The sequence below is a fragment of the Osmerus eperlanus genome, chromosome 3 (genome assembly GCF_963692335.1).
Source record: "Osmerus eperlanus chromosome 3, fOsmEpe2.1, whole genome shotgun sequence".
NCBI lineage: Eukaryota > Metazoa > Chordata > Actinopteri > Osmeriformes > Osmeridae > Osmerus > Osmerus eperlanus.
In genome coordinates this window covers 21136648-21152092 of record NC_085020.1, presented here as the reverse complement: position 1 = coordinate 21152092, position 15445 = coordinate 21136648, and the positions used below count along the sequence as shown (strand labels likewise).

The following is a 15445-nucleotide window of genomic DNA, read 5'->3' as shown; positions in this document are numbered from 1 at the left end:
TACCCCCCCCCCTTCACATTCCCTCCCCTACACATCTACGTTGTTGTATTAGGAAAGGTTGCACTGACACGGCAGGGGGGTCACATGACCCTGAGACAGCGCAAAGGTTAAAAGAAAATGCTTCATTTTATTTTTGTATCAGGTAAAGTTGTCGCAACACGATAGGGGGTCACAATCATCCGAAGGCAGCACAAGGGTTAAACAGTAAACTGTTTGTTACTTTAAAACTAACCTTCATCTGGGTCATCACAGGGATATTTGATTTGTCAACTGAGTGCATATGTCAGATTCACTTGTAAGCAGAGAAAAGCTGTTGCTATCAAACGTTGTCTACTTAATCAACTGAATTAGTGTACCGGTGAAGCAATAGATCAAATAGGCCGGTAGATAGGTTTGTCAAGGGATTTACTGCTCCCTTGTAAAAGTATTTTTAGTATTTTTAAAATAGGGTTAGATGAAATACAGTAGTTTATGTTGATACATGTTGTGGCCAGGACCGGTCCTAGGCATAGGCGACATAGGCAGCCGCCGATAATGGCTGCCTCAGTCGGTTCCTTCCGGTCAAAGTAAATTCCTTGTCTGTGCAAACTTTCATGGCGAGTAAAAACCCATTCTGATTCTGATGAAGAGGGGAGCGGCAAATTCCCAAGTGCTCCGGGGGGGGGGGGGGGGGGGGTGATAAATCTTGCCTAAGGCGCCAGATGTCCAGAGGCACTGGTTGTGGCTGCTGTATTTTGTAGTCTATTTTGATACACTTACAATTAAGGTATTTGGTATTTTATTTTTAAATACTTTTTGATGTATCTTTGCCCATCCCTGGACGTATTGACCATGACAGTTTATGAAAAATATATTTGAGCGAGTGCTCCACTCTGGATATTGTCCTCAGGAATGATGCTGACCCTGCCTGGCTGTGTGTTCTGGAGGATTCTCCTACTGCTCCACACAGCAGACTGCGGTAAACAAATCACTGTCATGGAGTTGTGTGTTTTACCATCTTGCTATCTGTAAAGTTTTGTCTCTTAGGTACACTATAATGGTCATAGTAATAGTTAACAGTAGGACTGATAGTAACAGTTGAAAGTGATGCAGATCAACTAGATTGCAGGCCTCCATCAGACCAGAGCAAGTTGAGGAGAAAGGATGTTTGTCCTCTGAGATTCACTCTTTATCTGTTCTCTTCTCTTCAGTTACTCATAAGGTCATTACTCCAGTTCATCACATCACTGCTGTGGCTGGTGAAAGTCTAGTTCTGCCGTGCTACGTCGACCCCAGCATCAGTGCTGAGGGCTGGACGGTGGAGTGGTTGAAACTCTCAGCAGACAGATACCAACGCAACGTCCATCTTTACAAAGAGGGCAGAGATGACAATGAAAATCAGAATCCCTCCTTCAGGACCAGAACAGCTCTGTTTAAAGAGGAACTGAAGACAGGCAACACCTCCTTGAAGCTGCTCTGGGTTAGAGGCACTGATGAAGGAACTTACAAATGTTTTGTTGGGTCACCTACCTTGGACTGGTATGATGATTCCAACATTGAAGTCCACGTTAAAGGTGAATTTCGTTTTCAAGTCTATTTTTTTTTACTTGCTATTGTGCCTAAACCAAGGCCATCCTTCTAATAACATGATTGAATCTGTATCTGTGTGTTTGTAGCTGTGGGATCCCACCCAGTGGTCTCCATTGAGGGGCACAGAGGGGCAGGGATGGTTCTGGTGTGTGAAACACATGGCTGGTACCCTGAACCAGAGATGGTGTGGTGGGACAGTAAAGGAGTTCCCCTCTCTGCTGATCCTCCAGAGATGACCAGAGACTCTGAGGGACTCTACACACTCAGACTGAGGGTCACTGTTCAGAAGACACATAGAAACCTATTTAACTGTAGAGTTAAACAGAAATACATGAAGAGAGATGAGACGGCAAGGATTCATGTTCCTGGTGAGTTATTCAGCCTCACATCTTCCTCTGAAAAAGGTTTGGGATTTTCTGGGAACGTGGGAATTTCTACTAGTGAATAAGAGAGGAAGGACAACAACATCACACAAACACCACAACAAAAAGGACAATATTATACACAACCAATATATACATAGTGATAGACAGACATTGCAGCACTAGGTATAAACAATTGTAAAATAATAGCACTGCTTTAAACATGCATGTTTCAGGTGAGCTGTTCTATCAAGATCACTCTTGGATATGGTCCTTGGCTGGGGTGTTGGCTGTGGTGTTTGGCGTCTCTGTCGTGGGATTAGCTGTGGCCATCTGTGTCCTGGTGAAGAGACATAGAGATAAAGGTAAATGATGGATGAATACAAGATTGACAGACATGTTCCATTCAATTATTCTTCATAGTCATGTCATTAGTCAAATCTTGTACAAGTCTTACGTGTAGATGATCCATGAGTGGATTCATGTTCTTTATTTGATCTGATCTCTACAGAGTCATGTTCTATATCTGATCTCTACAGAGTCATGTTCTATATGACTCTACAGAGTCATGTTCTATATCTGACTCTACAGAGTCATGTTCTATATGTGATCAGCTATTGTGTTCTCACCTCTGTGTTTCCTTTGCAGGGAAGCGTTTCAAGGCCCAGGAAGGTAATAACCAGCATTAGTCTGCAGAGGGAAGTGACTTCACTGTCAGGACAGGAGCATGTGTTAACATGTTCTTAAAAGGCTCATGTTTTGAGATGGTCAGTGTATGTTCTTACGAGATAATAATGTACATTTAAAACATTTACATTTATTCATTTAGCAGACGCTTTTATCCAAAGCGACTTCCAAGAGAGAGCTTTACAAAGTGCATAGGTCACTGATCATAACAACGAGATAGCCACAAAACATCGCGAGTAGCCAAAACATGAAGCATACATTGTGAACAACCAAAATAAGTGCCAAAGGGAAGAACCATAAGAGCATGTAGTTAAACAGGTTACAATTAAACAACATGAACTGCTATAAGTGCAAGTGTACCTGTGGAAAAAGCAAGCAACAATAATAAAAAACAATATATCACAGCGAGTACAAAAATTTAAGTCAGTTACCACTAACCACAAGAGCAACAAGTCTCTAAGCAAGAATCATTGTGATCCTTGAGGAAGCTAACATCGGGTCAAGCGAACCATTCCTAAGTTCCGTTGTACTCCCGGAACAAGTGCGTCTTGAGCCTTTTCTTGAAGGTGGAGAGACAGTCAGTGTCTCTGATGGAGGTGGGGAGTTGATTCCACCACTGGGGGGAAAGACAGGAGAAGAGCTTGTGTTGGGACCGGGCGGTCTTGAGCGGTGGGACCACCAGGCGGTTGTCTGAACACCAGCTAACTCATTGTAAACTCAGATTATACATAAGTTTCTACTGCAGAGTGGTCTTAAGGTAAGATGTAAAGTGGTGTTAAATTACAACTGTTAACAAAAGACTTCTGATGAACAGTCACTAGAGGGGAGAGTAGGTAATGGTAGGGTGCTGGTTCAGCTGGTCGCTATAGATCCAAGTTCAGATTCTGGTGTTCATATGTCTGATTCTCACTGTGTCATCTCACTTCATTTACAGGTGATCTTAAGAAAGACAATGGTAAGTGATATCCAGTTTGTCACTATGTTATGATGTTGAAGCACCACTGTCATGGTAGAAGAGCAGTGCAGCGTGGTGGAACTGTCAGCAGGATTCCTGCAGAGTGGATTTAACTGCACTGTCAGGACAGGAGCCTGTTCAGGAATGTCTCCTCTTGTTCAGCTGTTATTAGAACACTGATAAAGACCTTGATATCTTGATGTCATACAGAGTTGAAGAGGTTGTCACATGTACATGGTTGTTACAACGCATGAAGAACAGTGATGTACTGCTGTATCTCTTCATATCAGTATCTCTGGTCTGACCCATAGACTTATATATTAATAGACACAGCTAGATTTCTTCCAAGATGGCGTCCCAATTCATTTCTATGAAAAGTGCTCAGTGGCGCAGTGAGGCAAGCGACAGTGCGAAATGGACCGCGCCATCTTTCCAGGCCGACTCATCCGGTCTTGCGCAGAAGCTTGTTCCTAGCTCCGAAACTCGTGCATGCTTGCAACTAGCTGTACACGTCATACTTTGCGACAACCAGTCGCGAGCTTGTCCAAGTCCAATCAAGAAGCAGATACATGTGAACTTTACGAAAATCAATGCTATTAGTACTGTAGTATTCCTTTCACTTGGTTTTTAGAAATATTACTATTTTAGATGGAACATACGTTCCACATACGACTCAGACTCACCAAATAGCCTATATGTTGTTCTTTTTGCTTCGTGTTTTTGGTTTGACTGCTTAAGTATTGTGTCGGATTAAAGAAACTTGAATATCTGGCTCCGTCGTTGTTCTAGCTCGGCAAAGAAAGCTAAATTAAGCCTATACCTATGTTACTATTATAATGATGATGAGTGTTGCTTACTATTAATAGCTTATTGTTAATGCCATCTTTGTGGTTTTAACTGACATAAAGTTCTAACATATAACGACCATAACAATATTGTGGTTATCAGACATGATTTATTCATCTTCGTCTTTGCTCCAGAATAACATGTCAACAATCTATAATGACACCGTAACATGCCACGATATTATAACTAATTATATTAGCCTATAATTACTTTGTCATGCCATGAGCATATAGCCTGGGTGCCAGCCCAACTTAGCCCCGCCCACAACATTTTTTGGTCGGGAAGTTGGGTCTGGGCTAGCTAGGTTGGGGAAAAAGTATGTCCGAACAAGAGCTGTTCGGACCAATCAAATTGTCAGGGCGGGCTTTATACGATGATGGACAGATGATCAACAGTAACGTAATCAACCACGTCAAAGAGCGCTTGGATTGAATTAGTTTTCAACAAACATGGCTGCCGCTGGAGAGCTGAGATGTGATGCTGAGATTCTGCCATCGAGTCTGTTTTAGAAGACATCGACAGCGCATTAATTTTGAAAGAGGAACAGAGAAACGCGATCAAGGCATTTGTCGATGGAAAATATGTTTTTTCCGTCCTTCCTACGTGATTCGGTTGAAGTTAACATACTACGTTGCTCTGATTGGTTGTAGGTCTATCCAATTGAGCGAATAATTTTTTTTCAGGGTTCGGTTGAAACACGCCCCATATTCACAGCCCAACGGAGCGGTATGAGCATATAGCGTTCATTACAAAATGGTTAAATCTGCTTTAAAATAACGGAAATAAACTCTACCAACAACCGTCATGTATCTGTGCAACCATTTGTAAAGCGTGCTACAATAAAAGGCAGGCAACTGTAGATTATCAAGTCCTTGTTATCATTCAGCTCAGGTAAATCAGCGATTTGCTGATGTTCCCTTTTGTGCTTGTCCCCTGTTCTTATCCGCGAGCACGTTTCCAGGCAACTTTTCTTGACGTAAGCAAATAAATGGGGTGCTAGTTTACCCATTTCGGATTCGTTTCAAACTTAGCAAAAATCTTGAAAAATGATTCTATGAAAAAGCTAGTAGTATGAGCCAGGTTCGAGAATCGAACAAAAATATTGGAGGAGATAGTTTTAGATATGTTGACTGGAATTAAAGGGGTGATTGACTGGGTTTTTGGGGTATTTCACACTGTTTCTTAACCCTTGTGCTGCCTTCGGGTCACATGACCCAAAGGTTCATAACGAACCATCGTTGTGTTTACCCAATTTTACCCAATACAAAAACTAATACAAATAATTTTCTTTTAACCTTCGCAATGTGGGGGGTCTGAGACAGCCCAACGGTTAAAAGAAAATGCTTCACTTTGTTTTTGTATGCGGTAAAGTTGTCGCAATACGACGGTGGGTCACAATGACTGATGGGTCAGAATGACCCAAAGATAAGGGTTAAGGTCTCCGAATAGGGTATGTAACATTGGTTGGGCTGAAAATGGCCCGGGTGCTGTTTTATGCCCCCTGATACATCCAGTGAAATTTTCCCGGGAAAAAACGCTAGGTTTTCTCCTTTTATGGTATGCTCATGAATATATAGATGAGCTGCGCGCTGATTGGTTGGTTTACAACGAGTGAAGCTGCGGAGCAAAGACGCAACACGACCAACACTCACTGAAACATGAAGGTGGAGACTTGAAATCAAAACTTACAAATAAATCTATTGTGTCTACACAACACTTTTTTCAACAGATTGACTAGATATCATTTGAAATGATTACGTTAGCAGACATCCCAACCTGCAGACACTCATTTCCGGGAGGAAATGTACCCCCAGACGCAATCAGGACGCGCGATATGCACCTATCTCTACCAGAAATTACAATTAGACAGTCTCTCGCTGCTCGAAATACAAAATCCCCGATTTCCGGGAGATTGTACAGCATTTGCCGGTGTCAGGGAGCCGCTATTGAAATGTGGTAGACTCCCGGACCTTCCGGGAGACTTGGGATGTCTGCGTTAGTTGTTTCCACTTCTGTTGTCGAAGCAAACAGGATCGCCTTAGGTGGGTAACGTTAGCACTACTGCTTAGCAAACAAACTATTGTGATTCAACTCAGCTTCAGTTACTTAGTTAGCTCTAGCTATCTTGCTGAAAAATAGATCTGGACAAACGTGCATCTTGAATTCTAGATTTACATGACAACACAGGTTATTTATTTGAATGAAACAGTCAGGAACATGAAATAACGTTAGCCCCATTGCAAATAAACTGCTAAATCATCACACATTCTACCTATGCTCTTGCGTTAGCAAGCTAAACTAGTTTACATGCCTACAGTCTAGGTGTTTTCGCTATCTAGCTATTCTTGCATTCCTTGCAAATCAGCGTTAATACAAAGTAGATGAGCTAGAGTCTAGCTAACATTGACTAGACGGGCATGGCTGATGTTTGTTGTAGCGTAGAAGATCCCTGTGCAGTTCGACACTCGACACATTTGCGCGAACCATTTCACCAAGGACTGTTTTGAAAACCTGGGACAATGTAAAGCAGGATTTGCTATGAAGTTGTTGCTGAAGAGGTGCGTTCCGACCTTATGTTCATCACAACCGCAAGCAGTATGATTTTGTCGGTAACAGTTATTTGCAATGCTAACGTATCCTGTATCTAGCACCTGCCTTTCTCCAGTTCTTTCAAATAGATAGCTAATCTAGACAGGCGTTAGCAATAGGCTAGACTGCTATTCGGGCTATTTCTGGCTATTTTTTCGGAAGTTTCCCTTCTAATGCCGACTACAGCTAGTCTAGCTAGCCATTTGCTAAGTAAGGTATGTTGATGTGTTTAGAAACGTATTTAGCATTCTACCTATGCTAGATACAGGAGACGTTAGCATTGCTAATAGGCTAACTGTTAGCGACAAAATCATACTTAGTTTGCGTTTGTGATGAGCATACGGTTGGAACAGCACCTCTGTTTGGCAACAGCGGCTTAGCAAATCCTTCTTTAAATTGTCTAAGGTTTTCATTCAAAACTGTCTTTGGTGAGATGGTTCGAGCAAATGAATAAATGAGTGTCGAACTTCACAGGGATCTTCTTATAGAAAAACATCAGCCATGCCCGTCGAGTGTCTGGTTTCTTGGGAAGATTATTAAAAGTAGGGATGGGACGTATGGCACTGACGCATCGATGCCTGTGTCGCAAAACCAATACGCACAGTTTCGAAAAATTGTTTTGGAGCTTGTATCAAATTACGAAACCACGTGATAGATGACGTTCAATGCTTCAAACGTCACGAACTGGTTCGAAGTTTTGCCGCTCTTCTGAACCAGAGCCATAGAAGGAACGAAGCCACCGCTTCTTGTTAAAGACAAATCTCACATTGCCAGAGAAGCAGCACCAGGCATCGCTCGAGTTTATTCCATCAGTCATTATTATTTAGCCAAATCCGTATTGTAATAATTATAAATCCGTGCACTTGAGTGTTGTTATTTTATTGAAATGAAACGTAACATGATAGGACTAGGTAGGTCTATACAGTGCCCAGAAAACAAATGTTGATGATTCGTCAACATTGTCAACAGTAATAATAATTAATAAAAATAAAGTCCCCCCAGTTCACAATAGGCCTACATATCACAAATGTTAAGAATAAGAAAAAATCAGTGTAATCTAGTTTAATTTATATAAAAACCGTATCGTATAAAGTCTGTCCACCCGCATCGACGAGTAACAGCTTTTTCGGTGGTGTAGCTGGTTAAAGCGTTGTACGACAACATATTGATAATGAGAGTCTGGATACCCGAGTTCGCTAGCCTGGCTCTGCCCTCCTACGTACTTCCGCTCAAATGTATTTGCTTCTGTACATAGGTCTGGTCATGAGGTACGTAAGTCAGATTCTCCAGGTTGATTTTCTACCTGTCCAATAAGCGAACAGAGGGAGTGGCTGAGAACGATGACGTTGATGTTGTGCGCTAGTTTGTGTTGTAGTTCCGTAATGGCGGCAGAGAAAGATGCGAGCAAAGCCATTTGGCCCGTTGTGGCAACGCTGCCGAATATCCAACAGCTAAAGCCGGAGCAAGAACAAGTTTTGCTGAGTTTTGTTGGTGGCCATGATGTTGTGGCCCTCCTACCCACGGGGTTCGGGAACAGTTTGATTTTCCAGCTACGGCAGCTAGCTCTGTTACAGTAGTGGTGAAAATTGGCTAAGGCGAACGCTAGCGATTGGTTATGGCAGATCAGAGTGGCTCTGGGCAGATCCAATAGTTTTAAACTTTAACAGAGTACCCGCCTACAAGGAAGTCAACGCTTGTCAATGGAGCGAGGCCAGACTCTCTGTACAAATGAAATGTACGAGAGTCTGGTTAGGACCATACGAGTTTGCGCCCCAGTGCAGGGAATCTCGGATGATATTCTTTAACTTTTACTGTGAGAAAATGACATAATTCTAACGGCCTACAGATGTATCACAACATTTTAATGTGTGAGCACTAATATCAGATAAAAATGAACACATGTAGCCTTAATTAAAATATTAAATAACGTAGGGTAGTCTACCGTTGGAGACAACCACTACGCCTCATTCAGCCAGTTTAAACGGCTGCTATATGACGCTGTTCATTTTCAATGCGCCGATAGTTCGGCTCTTTGGGCCAGCACAATCCGGAAGAAACCACCAAAGCTTCACAAGGCATCGTTCGCCCATCCCTAATTAAAAGTGTCTGCATTCCCTGTACAGCCTGGAACACTGCATTTACAACGGTAGTCTATTTTCAATATGCTAGAAAAACGTTCTTCTTTGTAATTCTGTGGAAGTACACAGAGAAGCGCAGCAAAATTTGGGGCGTGACCAAGGTACAGACCAGAGCCAAAAATGGTGGCGCCACCGGTGGCTTTTTCAAAACCTAACGCTACCGTTTTACAGCTACATTTTTTTAATTGTGAGATTTGCATAGGAAAGAGGTGTCAATGGACTTTGAGGTTCACTGTATGTCCATTTTACCCACTGAACTGTCGTTATTCAACTGTGACAAGGTAAATTAGGTTCTGCAATCAATGACCCCTTTAATAGAATAAAAACGACCGGACAAGTCCGGTAGCAAATCGGAAATCCTGGTCCTAACCAGACCCTCGTACATTTCATTTGTACAGAGGGTCTGGGATCGCTCCATTGACAAGCGTTAACTTCCTTGAAGGCGGGTACTCTGCTGAAGTTTAAAACTATTGGATCTGCCCAGAGCCACTCTGATCTGCCATAACCAATCGCTAGCGTTCGCCTTAGCTAACTCCTTCACCACGGAGCTAACTGCCGTAGCTGGAAAATCAAACTTTTCCTGAACCCCGTCAGGAGAAGGGCCACCACATCATGACCACCAACAAAACTCAGCAAGGATTGTTCTTGCTCCGGCTTTAACTTATGGATATTCGTCAGCGTTGCCACAACCGCAGAATAGCTTCGCTCGCATCTTTCTCCGCCGCCATTACTGAACTACAACTCAAACAAGTGCACAACATCAACGTCATCATTCTCAACCACTCCCTCTGTTCGCTGATTGGACCTACAAAAAATGTGTTTCTGAAAACCGACTGATGCACTGAAATCCCAGACCTAGTACAGAAGCAAAATCCAAATTGAGCGGAAGTACGTAGGAGGGCAGAGCCAGGCTAGCCTGTTACATACTTGAGGAGTGAGTTTCACCACACACCGGCTACAGTAGCGTGCTGGTTCAGCTGGTCGCTATAGATCCAAGTTCTTGTTCAGGTTCTGGTGTTCATATGTCTGATTCTCACTGTCATCTCAATTCATTTACAGGTCGGCTCATAAAGGGTAAGTGATATCCAGTTTATCACTATGTTATGATGTTGAAGCACCACTGTCATGGTAGAAGAGCAGTGCAACATGGTGGAACTGTCAGCAGGATTCCTGCAGAGTGGATTTAACTGCACTGTCAGGACAGGAGCCTGCTCAGGAATGTCTCTTCTTGTTCAGCTGTTATTAGAACACTGATAAAGACCTTGATATCTTGATGTCATACAGAGTTGAAGAGGTTGTCACATGTACATGGTTGTTACAACGCATGAAGAACAGTGATGTACTGCTGTATCTCTTCATATCAGTATCTGTGGTCTGAACACAAAGGGGACAAAAGCCTTATTTACAATGTCCAGTCTTTCCATTCATATCTCTGTGCTGTGCTGCCCCCTAGTGTTCACACTGGTAGTTCTTGACTGAGGACTAGGGTCAGGACTGTTTAGTGTCGTCATCAGAGGGAGAGTAGGTAGTGGCAGGGTGCCCTTGCAGCTGGTCACTATAGATCCAAGTTCTTTATTTAGACATTTAGCAGACGCTCTTATCCAGAGCGACTTACAGTAAGTACAGGGACATTCTCCCCGAGGCAAGTAGGGTGAAGTGCCTTGCCCAAGGACACAACGTCATTTGGCACGGCCGGGAATCGAACTAGCAACCTTCTGAATACTAGCCCGATTCCCTAACCGCTCAGCCACCTGACTGCCCATTTCAAGTTCTTGTTCAGATTCTGGTGTTCATATGTCTGATGTTCTGCCTCTGATCTCACTTCATTTACAGAAATGCTTTATTTTAAGATTGGTAAGTAATATCCTGTTTATCACTACGATGATGTTGAAGCACAACTGTCATGGTAGAACAGCTGTGCAGTGTGGTGGAACTGTCAGAAGGATTCCTGCAGAGTGGATTTATCTGCACTGTCAGGACAGGTGCATGTGTAGAAAGGTTAACATGTTCTTAAAAGGGTCATGTTTTGAGATGGTCAGTGTTTGTTCTCATGAGATAATAATGTACATTTAAAACACCATCTGACTCATTGTAAACTCAGATTATACATCAGTTTCTACTGCAGAGTGTTAAATTACAACTGTTAACAAAAGACTTCTGATGAACAGTCACTAGAGGGGAGAGTAGGTAATGGTAGGGTGCTGGTTCAGCTGGTCGCTATAGATCCAAGTTCAGATTCTGGTGTTCATATGTCTGATTCTCACTGTCTGTCATCTCACTTCATTTACAGGTGATCTTAAGAAAGACAATGGTAAGTGATATCCAGTTTTTCACTATGTGATGATGTTGAAGCACCACTGTCATGGTAGAAGAGCAGTGCAACATGGTGGAACTGTCAGCAGGATTCCTGCAGAGTGGATTTAACTGCACTGTCAGGACAGGAGCCTGTTCAGGAATGTCTCCTCTTGTTCAGCTGTTATTAGAACACTGATAAAGACCTTGATATCTTGATGTCATACAGAGTTGAAGAGGTTGTCACATGTACATGGCTGTTACAATGCATGAAGAACAGTGATGTACTGCTGTATCTCTTCATATCTGTATTTCTGGTCTGACCCATAGACTTATATAGACAAGAAACGACATTACATTAACTCAAAAACACATTACATTAACTCAAAACGGAAAGGGTAGGTACAACACTTCGTCGCTGAATGGATGCAGTAACTAACAAGAAATTGATCGACAGAAGTACAAAATGCATTAGCCTGACAGTTACGTGCACCAGGACATTTTTTTGGCTATCGAAGCATGTAGCAAGTGTTTTTTAGTTAATGTAATGTCGTTTCCCATTTGGGGGAGCGTGTCCTTGTATTGGGGGGAGGTGAGCAAGTCGTCCTATTTGAGGGGAGTTCACTCGTATTTGGGGGGAGTGTTTTCATTTGGGGGATGCACTCATGTTAGTGGGTGTGATTTGCACTTCAGGGCCACCGTAGCTTTACCATTTGAATTGCAGATTGCATTGCCACTTCACACATTGAATTGCCATTTTGACAAATGCATTTCCATTTGAATAAAGAGTCGAAAAAACCTTGTCAATATTAAATGCAATGCAATAAGGGTTAATCAATTTTTTTATTCATAATAATACAAACTGAATTGCGGATTGCATTGTCATTTGCACATTGAATTGCCATTTGAAAAATGCATTACCATTTGAATAAAGAGTCTAAACTTCCATAAGAAAGACATCTTTGCACTCGATCAAATTCCATAACCCTCTTTTCACGACTTTTCCGAAATAATTAATCATCCAGTTATAAAATCACATTAGGAAAACTTCATTTCAAAGAGTTTTGCTCCTATTTTTTTGTTAAATTGGTACTTTGCAGGTCAGCTATTTCTTTCTGTCTTTCAAGGATCGCTCGATCCTCTATTAACTCAGCAGATGTCGCAGAGACTCGTAGGCGAGTGCCTATTTGTTTTCTGTAATTCTTCAAAATCTAAATAAGATTAAGTAGGCTATAGTATACATAAGATTAAGTATATTCATAGCATAGGTATAGCCTACTTTATATTTAGCCTAATTACCTACCAAATGACAATAATTCTATTGTGCATTTTGGTTTCATATTAGGCTATAGCCTAGCGTAGCACGCAGTTTTGCATGTCTTCGTGTTGGCCCTATCAGCGTAAATATTCATCAGGCTTATGAATTGAAACCATTCAGACTCTGCGTTTCTAGTGTGTTTTGCAAACGTGCTGAATAATTTAGCAAAAAGTAGGCTCTGTCCTTTACAATGAACAGATTTTCGTCCGCATTGAAACCGGAAGGTATCCTGAAACAACCGGAAGGTTGTCTTCTCTCCCCCCTTGTCTTTTTCTCTCTCCTACCTTCTCTCTCCCCCCACCCACGAGTAGGCAGGACGAGTTTCTGCGAGACTTGCTGAAAGAAAAGAGAATCGCAACCTTGAAAGACAAATCGCTGATCACGAAGCAGCCATTTAACTGAAATAGCAATGACAAAATAGCTTGAAACTAGCTTTTACCAATGTAATTTCAATACTGGATTGATTATTGATTAAATATTTAGGAAAAACCACGAATGGATCGTCCTATGCACCTGACAATAAAAAACTTGAAAACTTGAAACTCCTAGAAGTCGATCTGTGCGAAAACTTCCAGGGGCACTGAAAATCATCTCCTCTCCCACCTTCTCTCTCTCTCCCCCACCTCTCTCTCTTCTAAATGAATAAATTACAAATGAAAATGACTCATTTTAATGTGTAAATTCTAGATGGACTGGCATGATATCAGTACAACAGTGCTAAAGAACAACTGATGAGTGCATGTGTATGAGTGTTTCATGGGGTAGCACAAGTGATGAGTGCATGTGTATGAGTGTTTCATGGGGTAGCACAAGTGATGAGTGCATGTGTATGAGTGTTTCATGGGGTAGCACAAGTGATGAGTGCATGTGTATGAGTGTTTCATGGGGTAGCACAAGTGATGACTGCATGTGTATGAGTGTTTCATGGGGTAGCACAAGTGATGAGTGCATGTGGAGGAGTGTTTCATGGGGTAGCACAAGTGATGAGTGCATGTGTATGAGTGTTTCATGGGGTAGCACAAGTGATGAGTGCATGTGTATGAGTGTTTCATGGGGTAGCACAAGTGATGAGTGCATGTGTATGAGTGTTTCATGGGGTAGCACAAGTGATGAGTGCATGTGTATGAGTGTTTCATGGGGTAGCACAAGTGATGAGTGCATGTGTATGAGTGTTTCATGGGGTAGCACAACTGATGAGTGGATGTGGAGGAGGAAGTTTTTCAGGAGTTTCGCCCTAGACGGCCTCTCATACAGATCCTCCTTTTCTCTAATCTCTTCCTCCCTGCTCCTCCCTCTCCTCCCCTCTTCCCCTCCTCCCTCTCCTCTGCTCTCCTCCACCCGACTGCCCCTCTTCTCTTTTCCTCACCACCTTTCACCCCCTCCTTACCTTTGCTCTTCTCTCCCTCTCCCAGTGTCTGCTCTAAGCTCCAGTCGCTGATTGTGTGTGTGGAAGTGTGTGTTTTCCCTCTCCTCCCTCCCTTCTCATCTCTTCTCCATTCTCCTCCTTTCTTCTCTTCTCTCCTCCTCCCTCCCCCTCTCCTTTCTAATCTCCTTCCCTTATCTCCTCCCTTTCCCTTGCCTCCTCCTCCATTCCTCTCCTGTACTCCATTCCTCCCCTCCGCTCCTCCCTCCCTTCTCATCTCCCCTCCTCCTTTCGTCTCTCCATCTCTCTTCTCCTCCCCCTCCCCTGCCTCCTCCATCCCCCAACATGTGAAGGGAACAGGAGGAGGATAGAAAGATGGAGTGATGGGGGCATATCAGGGGTAAGGAGATGAGGGATGATGGAGGGAGAACAGAATGAGAGAGAATGAAAGGAAGAGAGGGAGAGTGGAAGAGAGGAATGGAGGGAGGGACAGAGCAGGATAGAGAGGTTGGAACAGAGAGAGAGAGAGAGAGAGGCATTCTAATGTGAATGATGATGAGTATTATATTGTGTCTTGGTCTCCCCCATCAGATGCCTGTAAGCTCACACTGGACCCAAACACAGCACACAGAGAACTCTCTCTGTCTGAGGAGAACAGAAAGGTGATAAAAAGAGAGAAGCAGCCGTATCCTGATCACCCAGAGAGATTTGACTACCGTCCACAGGTGCTGTGTAGAGAGGGTCTTTCTGGGCGCTGTTACTGGGAGGCAGAGTGGAGTAGAGGAAAGGTTTCTATAGCAGTGACATATAAAGGAATCAGCAGGAGAGGAGAGGGTTATGACTGTAAGCTTGGATACAATAACAAGTCCTGGAGTCTGTACTGTGATGATGACAGTTACTCTGCCAGGCACAATAAGAAGAGCACTGCCATACCTGCCCCCCCCTCCAGCTCCCACAGAGTAGGAGTGCATCTGGACTGGCCGGCCGGCACTCTGTCCTTCTACACAGTCTCCTCTGACACACTGACCCACCTGCACACATTCCACAGCACATTCACTGAGCCCCTCTATCCTGGGTTCTGGGTTTATGACTTTGACTCCTCAGTGTCCCTGTGTCAGATAGAATAACCCACACATACTCTCACACACTGTGCTCACATAGATGTCATTGAAGATTGAACTGATGGAATTGATATCCCAGAGTGTTTGTAAATATTGGTGTGTGTAGAATGTTTGTTTTGTTTTAATTGTTGACAAACAGCAATCTTGTCTTTGATCTCAGTCCCACTGAATGTGATGAACTAAATAGTGTCATACTGAATAAATA

General features: G+C 42.9%; 1 protein-coding gene across 1 annotated transcript; it reads left to right on the top strand.

The window, feature by feature from the left end:
• Positions 1-534: 534 nt before the first annotated feature.
• Positions 535-15445, top strand: LOC134017041 (butyrophilin subfamily 3 member A2-like). The gene is made up of 10 exons (XM_062456287.1): positions 535-566; positions 1093-1553; positions 1656-1937; positions 2168-2296; positions 2580-2603; positions 3553-3573; positions 10206-10220; positions 10980-11000; positions 11437-11457; positions 14711-15445. Exons 1-10 carry the CDS (start codon positions 535-537, stop codon positions 15244-15246), a joined length of 1542 nt encoding a protein of 513 aa, XP_062312271.1. The 3' UTR covers positions 15247-15445.

Coding starts and splice junctions, on each gene's coding strand:
- LOC134017041 (XM_062456287.1), top strand. CDS start 535: ATGGCTGCCTCAGTCGGTTCCTTCCGGTCAAA. Junction 1,938..2,167: donor GGCAAGGATTCATGTTCCTG/GTGAGTTATTCA, acceptor TGCATGTTTCAG/GTGAGCTGTTCTATCAAGAT. Junction 2,297..2,579: donor GAAGAGACATAGAGATAAAG/GTAAATGATGGA, acceptor TTTCCTTTGCAG/GGAAGCGTTTCAAGGCCCAG.